Source organism: Chiloscyllium plagiosum, chromosome 12 (assembly GCF_004010195.1).
Source record: "Chiloscyllium plagiosum isolate BGI_BamShark_2017 chromosome 12, ASM401019v2, whole genome shotgun sequence".
Taxonomy (NCBI): Eukaryota; Metazoa; Chordata; class Chondrichthyes; order Orectolobiformes; family Hemiscylliidae; genus Chiloscyllium; species Chiloscyllium plagiosum.
In genome coordinates, this window is record NC_057721.1 from 82,014,326 (window position 1) to 82,025,293 (window position 10,968).

The window sequence follows — 10,968 nt, forward strand, 5'->3', positions numbered from 1 at the left end:
ACTCCCTCAGCACTGACCCTCTGACAGTGCAGCACTCCCTCAGTACTGACCCTCTGACAGTGTGGCACTCCCTCAGCACTGTACAGTGTGGCACTCCTTTGGTATCAGCACGGAGTGCGAGCCAGCCTTGTGCGAGGCCATAAGTCAGTGAGTGCAGTTTGCATCCCACCATGAATTTTACGTAAAGACCTTAACAGGAGAAATGCTTGGGGAAAAATAAAGTCCAAGAAATGAATTGCTTTCATTTACTGCAAGATATGTGTTTAATATTGGAGCAACATGGGTACAGTTATCAGTCTCTGCCTCTGTGCTTGCGAGAATTTAATGAAGAATTGAGAAGTTGGTTCAAACACAGATATCCAAGCGACCTCTCATTGCAATATCTCATATTTTATTTATTCCATGTTCTACTTTTCAAACTTGTACAATGATAAAGTTTATTCAGTTACTTTTAATTTGAATTTTGTCCTCTACTGCTGTACAATGTAACACTCCATTATTCAAACAGTTTCTATGAATTAAAAAGGCAAAATACTTTATGAAGAGAGAATTTCTCCCTCATCAGCCTGGTCCATTGGTATAATTCTACCGCCAAAAGTTGACTCAGACAGTGTGTATATGTATGTTGGGGCAGGTGTGGGGATTGAGGGGTACATAAAGCTAGTAAAGAAGGTTCACTACACAGTGACATGTTTCCAACACCTTCACACCAATCAGAAGGAAAAAGGGGGCAAATCCCGTGCGACTGGGGTGAAGGACTCTAACTGGGGGTGAATAAATCTGAAACAATCAGCTCTGATCTTCAGTACCTTTATTCCAGACAGAGGCTTGTTGAAAAACCTTTCAGAAGCTTGCAGGGAGCAGATGGCCAAGAATTGCTCTACATAATTCTCGTTTGACTCAATGAGTGATATGAATTTTCCAATAATGCAAGAAGTGCAAAAGTAATCCTCAAGATCCTTCTAACACCCTGTCAGTGGGGTGCACTCTTTCCTTAAGTCAGTACAGAAGTTTATGATTCCTATGCTGGTGTCAGTGAGTTTCTCTCCTCCTTTCCAGCTAGTTCAAAGAGAACTGCTGGGCTGTTTTAATATTTACCTTGAGAGCCAAGCAGCAATCCCATCAACCTCTGTAAACTAATATCGGGTAGAGTTGACACACAGGCAAAGTAAGTGAGAGAGAAAGACAGCTATACATCCAGCTCAACTGCCGAGATGGGATGACACTTGTACTCACAATTTACAATAAACAAACAAATGGAATTTACAGACGTTCACCAGTTGTTGATGACTAGGGCTTTGACATTGCTGGTGGTTTTAGGGTGGGGTGGGGTGGGGTGGGGGGGGGGGGGGTAAGTTGTGAAACAGCTTTTCTGATTCGTCCTTTTTGGCACCAACATTCTGGACAGCCTGCTGAGTTCTCCTGCCTTCATTTGTGAATGTCCATGTTAGCGAGAATGATGGCAGTCCTGCTGGGAATATACACCTAAAATAACACAAACTACAGTTAGCAGCTTGCAGAGGACAGAGTGAGACACGGGGTATAACTCAGACCAATACCAAGGCTTAGAAGGAAAAATAATGGGGCAGCTTGCGTACCTCTGTTTATATTCAATATTTTGTATTCCTATTCATAAAATGCTGGAGGATGATTTAATTGAGAGAGTTAAAATATGATAAACATTTCACAGCATGGATTGAAAGAAATGTTTCCTCTGGCGGAGAATTCAGAACAAGGAGCAGCAGGAAACATCTTGCCACACAATGGGTTGGGAAGACCCCTGAAGTTGTAGATGCTGGAGGCCAATTGGAGGCTTCACAATGCTCATATTAAAGACATCAAGGATTCTGGAGCTAAAGCAGGTTAGCAAAGCAAATGTACCAATTGGCCCTTATCTTTTTGATTAGTACAGCATGATCAAAAGGTTGAATGGCTTCCTTATTATTGACCAAAAATTCAAATCCAGAATCTGAAACTTGCTGGCCAAACAGAGACAGCTCGCTATTTATTCAATGATAACATCAAACCTGAAGCACAACTCATCAAAAGCAACAGCTCTTACAACAGCAATACTTCAGGGATGAAAATAAACATGACCCTCAAGAGTACTTAAGGTCATTGGTCAACCCACAGGCCAGTTCTAGAGGTCTCTGCACCAACATAAAATGCGACATAAAATACTTGGCAGGTCATCAATATTTCAGAAGCTCCAGTGTCCATGTCAGGAGGTCATGCATTGTGCACAATAGACTTAAAAAATATAAATAAAACATGGCTCTCTTTGTTGCAGTAATTTGGTGCTGCTCAGTTAGGATTGAGACGAATGGTGACCATTTTTAAATGCACTTTTGTAAGTGCCAGTTCGACCCAGGCCCAATGATAATCCTAGTGTCACTTTGCCAGATCCAATCAGAATTGGAGTTTTGCAGCAAGGGAGTGAGTTCAGTAAAGAAGCTCAGGGTAGTTTTCTTTCACCAGTGTTTCCCAGAACTAACAGGTGACTATACTTCCATAGTTTCAACACTGAAGCAGACTTAGTTACCAGCCTGATCATAGAACCCGTACAGTGTGGAAGCAGGCCTTGCGGCCTATAGGGTCTACACAGATCCTCTGAACAGCATCCCATCCAGACTCTCAGTCCCAACGCTATTCCTGTAACCCTGTATTTCCCATGGCTAATCCCCCTAGGCTGCACGCCCCTGGACTGTGGGAGGAAACCAGAGCACCCAGAGGAAACCCACACAGACAAGGGGGAGGGGGGGGGGGGAAATGTGCAAACCCCACACAGACAGTTACCAGAGGGTTGAATCAAATCCGGGTCCCTAGTGCTATGAGGCTGCAGTGCAAACACTGAGCCACCCTGCAGCTGACATGGGGATATTTAACTAATAGCGATCATAATATAATCAAGCTCATGTTTGAAAGTGGGAGTTGCAAAACTGAAATCTTGTCTGAGATCCTAGATTTAGGAAAGGCTAACTTAAAATGGACATGACAGGGATTGCCCCCAGGAAACTGGGCGATTCGACAGGTAAGAGACAGCCAGAGGGATTTAAAAAGAAGTTCAAGATGAAACAACAGCAGCTTATTTCTCTAATGAGCAAGAATTCTACTTGTCAAAGCAACAAAGGCATGGAATACTAGTGAGCTGGACACTGACTCTCCTGCCAACGGACACAGTGCCTCCCAGCAACTGCCATAACAGCTCCGAATTTGAACACACTTGTTAAATCTGCCCGTAAACGTCTCCCTTCTGAGGAGAGCAATTTCAGCTTCTAGAAGTATCACCAGATGACTGAACTCCCTCATCCCTGATGCCATGCTAGTAAATCTCCTTGGCACCTTTTCAAAGACTTCTGCGTCTTTTCAAAAGTGTTGTGATCAGAATAGGACGCAATACTCTTGTTGAGGTCAAACACAGTCTGAAAGTTGACCATTGTGCTTTGATGAAACAAAAAACCCTTTTGAATCCCTATTGAACAGCCTTATTAGCTTGTCCTGCTTTCAAAGATTAGTACATTAGACCCTCTGATCTCTCTGCTCCTGTTCCATGCCCCACTCTCTTTTACAACCATACATAAAAACAGGAAACACAAAGAGGACTAGGCCATGGGAACCTCAATGCCTCTGCAGAATCCAATAACATGCTGCTTTCAGCTGTCTATAATCAATGCCTAGGTATAACAAAGCTGATTACTCTTTCAGATTCTCTTTGAAAGATAAGATTCCATCAGATCACCCCCTCACACCTTCAGCTGTGTTTCAGCTGGTGGCACACTCATTCATGAGACAGAAACTTGTGGGTAAACTCCAATTCGAGGGAGAGAGCACATAAACCCAGCTGACAATATAGTACTGAAGGTATGCTGCACTGTTGGAGATGTCGCTTTTTGGTTTAGAAACTGAACTGAGACACCATAACTCCCGCATCTGCTGCCTTGCTGGTTGGTCAATACACCGATAAAGGTGCACCAGTCTGCTAATGACCCAAGAGATCCCTACCAGTAACAGCCACTCAATGTGGCTGTGTTTCAATCTCTTCAGGACACGTATTGGTCTCTGAGAGTGCCAAATGAATTCTGTCAAAAGTGATTGGGGGATGAGGGTGGGGGGCACTGCAGATGAAACATCTCCAAGAACCCCCTCTCCCACTGAGCCCATGAGGACCTTCAACACCCAGACCAGAGAACAGTGGGACTTTGGCAAGGGAAAGTGTAAATGATGATGTGACAGGATGAGGAGCAGGGGAGTTAGCCCTGGCATCCTGGCCAATATTTATCCTTCAATCAATATCAAAAAGCCAGCTTCCAGTCATTATCCCTTTGCTGTTCGTGGGAGTTTGCTGTGCCCAAATCATTATTTCCCACACTGGAATAATGACTTCAAGAACAAAAATACTTCATTACCTGTAAAACATTTTCAGAAGCTCTTTGATCCTAAAAGGCATGATATAAACGCGAGTTACACTTTCCCCTTTCTTAAACTCCCCAGAGTAGAGGCTGAAAGGTAACCCTGCTTCAGGAGCCAAAGCACTGGTTTGGAAAGTAAACTCAACTACAAGAACAGCAAGGTTTTATACAGACTGTATGGCCAAAAGATCTTTCTCAGGTTTCAGGGAAGCAGGGAAAGCTGTTTTCATCCCAAGGCTATTTGGAAACCTGGGAGGAATTCCAGCAGAGAGAGGAATTGGTATTTTATTGGTTTTCAACCACGCAGAGACGCTTTAACATTTTAGTAAACGGCTGAAAATAATTGCTGCAGAAATTTTCCCAAAAGGACAGCTTCAGGCAAGCAAAGAAAAGAACTTAGTAAAGCAATAATTGCTTATAAAAAGCATTTTAATTGGGCTCCCATGATAGCAGAGGACAGTAACTCAGCATGGAGAGCACAGTGTTCTCAATGATAGACCGTGGCACTAATGGCTATGAGCCTTTATGGTTAGGCGTTGGTCTAGATGTAAGCTGAAGCCAATTCTAATGTTCATCATCAGTGTCCCCAACCCCTATGTGCAAACAATTGCAGAAAAAACTGGATATTACATTTACACCTCATATATTAGTCTTGGAGGCTGTGCACCACGGATTCAGCAGATTGGAAGAGAGGCTGGAAGGGTTTAATTATGAGGATAGGTCATACAGGCTCCTTTCAGGAGCGACTAAGGGATGATTTAATTGAGGCAATTATGATCATTTAAGGATGTGATCGTATAGGCATATAGGAACTATTTCCTCTATGTTTTGTTTGAGAGAAAAAGGGAGATGGGGGGGGATTCTAGAAGAAGGCAGCGAGCAGTGCTAAGGAGATATATTAGAAACTCTTCACACAGAGTTGGAGACACATTCATGCCACTTCAGTACCATGATTGGGGCATCAATTAATAATGTCAAGACTAAGCTTGATTCTTCTTAGGTAAGAATATGAAACAACACTGACCAAGGTGGGTTTCTTTATTCATTCAAAGGATGAGGACGTCACTGAGCAGGCAGCATTTAACACTCAATCATAATGTCCCAGAGGGCAGTTAAGAGTTAACCACATTACTGTGGGTCTGAGTCACATGTAGGCTAGACCAGGTAAGGATGGCAGTTTCCTTCCCTAAAGGACATTAGTGAACCAGGTGGGTTTTTCCGATAATCGACAATGGATTCAAGGTCATCATTACACTTTTAATTCCAGATATTTTTGTTGAATTCAAATTCTACCATCTGGTGTGATGGGATTCGAACTCGGATCCCAGACATTACCTGGGTCCCTGGGGTGACAGTCCAGAGATAATACTACTAAGGCCATTCCCCCCCCCAATACAGAAACATACTTGAGGCTGAGATGGCTATATGCCAGTGGTCATTCCCGATTACATGGAGGGCTGTACGGGTAAGCTTGACCAAATCTGCTAACCTGAACTACCAGCAAATAAGATTCTACTCAGAGACTGAGTCAGAGAATCAGGAAACTGTGGGTAAATCTGTCCCAGTGAATTCACGTGAAGCTGACATTGCTGACGGTTTTTGCTCTTCAGCTGCTATCCTTCTCTCCTTCAAATCTGCTATCGATCTTACAGCAGCTGCCCCATTTCCATCCTCCCTCTCTTTTCCAAAGACCTTGAATGTGTTGTTGCTTCCCAAAGGAGTGTCATCTTTCCTGAAACTTCACTCTTTTCTTCTGACATGAACCACCGGCTCTAATTAAAGTCACAAAAACCCCCCTAAGTGACAAAGGCAAACCTTCAGAAACTGTTTGCAGCCTTTGACTTCCACCCCCACCACCATCCCCCAGCACTACCCCAGCTAGGTGAGGCCCAACAGCCCTGTCATGTTGTTTCCTTTTTTTTTATCCAATACCTCTTTAAAAGTTATTACCCAATCTCCTTTTAACACTTCTATTAAATCAACTCTTAACCATCGCTGCTTTAAGGACAGCTTTGTTGCAGAAGTGAAGTCTTCATCACTGACACCATTCTAAAAGTCTCCTCTGCTGGATGTAGGTTTGCTCGCTGAGCTGGAAGGTTCGTTTTCAGACATTTTGTCACCATACTTTGTAACATCATCAGTGAGCCAGTGTTACCTAGTATGGTGATGAAACATCTGAAAATGATCCTTCCAGCTCATTGAGCAAACCTACATCCAGAACCTCAACCTGAGCTACAAATCTTCTCAAATCTCGTTAGTCTCCTCTGCACCCTCTCTAAGACGTTCCCATCGTTCCTAAAACACAACAGGCACAAAACTGAACACAACATTTCAGATAGGGCCGACGCAATAGTTCATAAAAGTTTTAGCATAACCTCCTTGTTCTTCTACTCTGTGCCCTGGTTTATAAAATCCCACATTCCATCTTAAAAAGACAGATTCATCAACTGGTCCTACCACCTTCACAGATTTTTCTGTATGATACCCCTGTGTCTTTGTCTTTGGTCACCGCCTCCCTCCCTTCCCCTCCTCCTCCCCCCCCCTCCCCCGATAAGGTTTTTACCTCAGTGTCTTTACGAAGCTGAATGGAGACTTTCATGAGAGAAGGTGATTAAAAGTAAACATGACACCAGGCACAGAAAGCTTCTCTCTCATTGGAATGGACTATAAATTCCTGATTAAAGGTAAATGATTCAGCTTCAAGCACAAACAGCAAGTGTTCAGAATGACAGAACCCCTTTCCTCCCTCCTACAGGGCTATATGTTATTTTCACTATTACTGGGTCTTTGCAACTCATTGACACTTTGAGGAAGAAGATGCAATGAAGGTAAAACTTACTTGAATTTGAATTGTGGAAACATTGTTAAGATGTGAACAACATTGAATAGTACTTCTTACAGAAACTGGCTCACAGACAAATGAATGCTCCCTGTTGCATTCTTACACTTAACACAACCTTCTTGTGAAAACTGAAAACCACTAAAGGATGGATTTTTGCTGGGTAGAGGATCTCAAAAGATTTGATGTGTAAATGTAGCTGGAATGCATTTGATCTAATCTGATCAGAATAAATTATGTTGTTGGAACAGGTTTGAGGAGTTGAATAGTTTCCTCCTATTCCTATGTTCAGCACCACTGAGTCAGCACTAGGGCTCTGTCTCAGTCTGAGGTTCACCAGGTACTGAGCCCTTGTCTGCGTGCTCTGTTCAATTCTACCTTCTCCTGAGGTAGTAACCCAACACTCCCCACTACCCACCATTCATCCTTACCTTTAAAGAATTTTCACAACAGTGCAAAGTTCCGTAACCCACGAGCTGGGAAAGGAAGAAAAAGAAAGAAACAGTGCAATGGAGGGATTAGGGTGAAGAAAGCACACACAGTAGGAAACATCAGTGACAAAAATAATTATTGATGTAAATAAAGTTAGCAGCAAGGAAGATCAGGAATAAGTCTACATAATACGTGGTACTGAACACAAGGAAAAGTAGTGTTGACAAGTATAGGGAAAAAACATGGAGCGATGAATTCTAAATTATTCAAAAGTAAATAAACTGGGAGAATCTGAAAATTAGTTTTTTACAAAACTGCATTAAAATCAAGAAGTACACCATTCCTTGAGTTTTTAGAAAGTCTCCAGTTAAATCAACAATTCTGGAAACCACTAGGTGGCACAGTAACATCATGTGTGAAATGACTGGAGCACTGTGTATCCACAGACTAATTGTGTCCATGCCAAACTCCTTCACCAGCTGTGTTTGGGGATAGTATTGGAGGATTTATTATCACATAACCTCACATCTCCAACTATTCACTTCATGTTCGCTTCATTGATTACTCCTCTTCCCTTTATAGAGTCAAGTGAAAATAAATCAAACTCTTCATTTATCTTGACTGTCAGTCAAACAGTCCTTCCCCATCACCCTATGCCAATCTCAAGCGGTCATAACAAATGAAAACAAATACAATTTTGTTTGGTTCCCTGATGGCTTTCTCACAGTCGTCTTGTGCAGATTACTCAGGTTCTTGGAAACTTCCTGGAGGACTTTGTATCCTGCCCATCCCCCTTCTAAAACAGGAGCAAAACAAACTTCAGAATATTTCACCAGTAATTCTTCCAAACTCGGCAGATGTGTAAACCTACCTTCTCAGACCACAGACTGACTGGCCTGTTGAACATCTCAATTACTTATTTCAAATTTCCAGCATTTGCTATGCCATCATCCAATAACCAGGACAGTTCAACCAAACACAGTCAAGTTCACAGGAGTGTTCAGAAATTTAAAAATATTTACTGTGTCCAGCACACTGGACACAGTAAATAGTATATATAAAATTGTGTACTGCTGAAAAAGACACATTTTGTCAAAGCTTTTCACCACACATATATCAGGACAACATGCAAGAAATACCAAACCAAAGGGAAAACGTTATTTAATTTGTACAGGAAGACAATGCTCATCATTGACAAATGGATAGTGATTGATAAAGGCATTCCCAATGTGAACATGATGACTAACAGTTAACAGCCAAGCTTTGTATTTTATACTAGACAGGTTTATTCTGATTGGTCAAGGTGTTGCCTGATAAAAGAACCAGTCACTGTTCTTTCTGCCTGTAAATGATATGGCTCCGTGCATTAACATACAGCTTCCAGCAGGCACAAATGAATGACACTGAAAGCAGAATTGACACTCCTAAATTGGTCGCCAGCAAAACACACAAGATAATATAGCAAATGTTGTTCATTTACAGCGTCTCCGCTAATGGTGGATTTGATTTGTGAATTTCGTAACATCAGGCTGGTTAAGGACAGTCTGCACCTTGCTTGTCATGAACCGTCGAAGGAGATGTTGTTTAACTGCATCCATCAGTCTTCAGGATGTCTAGCCAACATACAGAGTATCACACTGGCACCGAAGCTCATATACCACATTAGTAGTTTGCGTAAACAGGCAGAACATATTTTTGGATTGACGTGAATTTCCTGTTAATAGCAAATAGCAATCACACTGCGACTGCATGGTAGTCCATGTGGCCATACACCCTTGTTTTATGCAGACAAAGTACATCTGTACACACAGAGTCTATCGTATGCAACAAAATAGGTAACTGCCATTCTCTGGTTCATTTCTTCGGGCAATACCTTGACTAATTAGTGTCAACCCACCGGGTTTAAAATTTAAACAGTTAACAGGTTGGCACAGTGGTTTGCATATGCCAGGACCTGGGTTCAATTCTAGTCTTGAATGATTTTGCGTGTGGAATTTGCATACTTTTCCCATATCTGCATGGGTTTCGTGTGGAAACTCTAATTTCCTCCAACAGTCCAAGGATGTGAAGGTTAGATGGACTGGCCATGCTAAATTGTCCTTTTGTGTGTAGGCTAGGTCGATTAGCCAGGGTAAATGCTGGATATGGGATCGGGCAGGGACCGAGTTTAGGGGATGGAATGCTCTTCGACAGGTTGGTACAGTCTCGATGGGTAAATGGCCTCCTTCTGCACTGTAGGGATTCTATGAACTGACATTCCTCAGTAACTGGTGCATTTTCCATTCCATCAGCGTCCACTTGCCAACCAAAGTACCCCTGTGTTGTAGCACCAATGTATTAGTCTCTTGTTACTTTAGTATTTATCATGAATTATCCTGATGAATGTAAGACGAAAATTTTAGACAAAATGTATCTTTTTCAGCAGTACTCAATTTCTGTATGAACTAACAACTTGTTTTAATAAAATTGTACATGCCTTTTTTCTCTTTGTACACTGTGAATTTCTCAGTTATAAAACAATTTGAGATAGGGGTGAGAGGGCAAGTGTGTTGGACTGACAGTCCAAAAATATCCAATCAACTAAGGAAAATTACATTACATTCCCAATTTATAGAGAAGAGGACACCATGATTGGATGCACCAAGTGACCAATGAGGATCATGCTGGAAAATTAGGGGTAGCTGGTAAAATAAATAAATCTCAAGGAATACGTCCAACCTGAGTCAACAACCAGGGAGATGAAGTAGATGCTAGATAGAGCATTCCCAGGTCAGAATCTAGTTGATGTTGTACAATACACCACCTCCCTGTGAGAGGCGGCAATATTCAAGGCTATGGTTTCACCGGGAACATAAGTAGGCACTTGTTCTGAATTATTCTCCCCTCTACTTGGCACTATGACGCTGAACTTTCTCTTCCTTAACTTCTGTCCCCAGATATTCCACATTCTTATTCCACTCCAACACAAATACTTCAAATACTCCTCGATACTGCTGCAGCGTAACCCCTTCAAGATTTTCAATGAGACACCCTCACTAATTTAAGTGAGTGATGACGGGGAGAAGGTGAGTAATTGGGATTGCAGGATGGGAATGAAGGTGGGTAGGTGGGATTGCAGGATATGGGAATGAAGTTGGGTAGGTGGGATTGCAGGATGGGGAAGAAGGTGGGTAGAAGGGATTGCAGGATGGGGTTGAAGGTGGGTAGGTGGGATTGTAGGATGGGGAAGGTGGTGGGTAGGTGAGATTGCAGGACGGGGTTGAAGGTGGGTAGGTGGGATTGCAGGAT

The 10,968-nt window shown here is 42.4% G+C and overlaps 1 protein-coding gene across 1 annotated transcript in view; it reads right to left on the reverse strand.

The window, feature by feature from the left end:
* Nucleotides 1-246: 246 nt before the first annotated feature.
* The window catches only part of gbe1b (glucan (1,4-alpha-), branching enzyme 1b), a 611,336-nt gene continuing 600,614 nt past the window's right edge, over nucleotides 247-10,968 (reverse strand). The window contains exon 16 of the mRNA XM_043701429.1: nucleotides 247-1,485. Within this exon, the coding sequence (XP_043557364.1) occupies nucleotides 1,429-1,485 (57 nt within the window). The 3' untranslated portion in view covers nucleotides 247-1,428. The remainder of the gene's footprint in view (nucleotides 1,486-10,968) is intronic.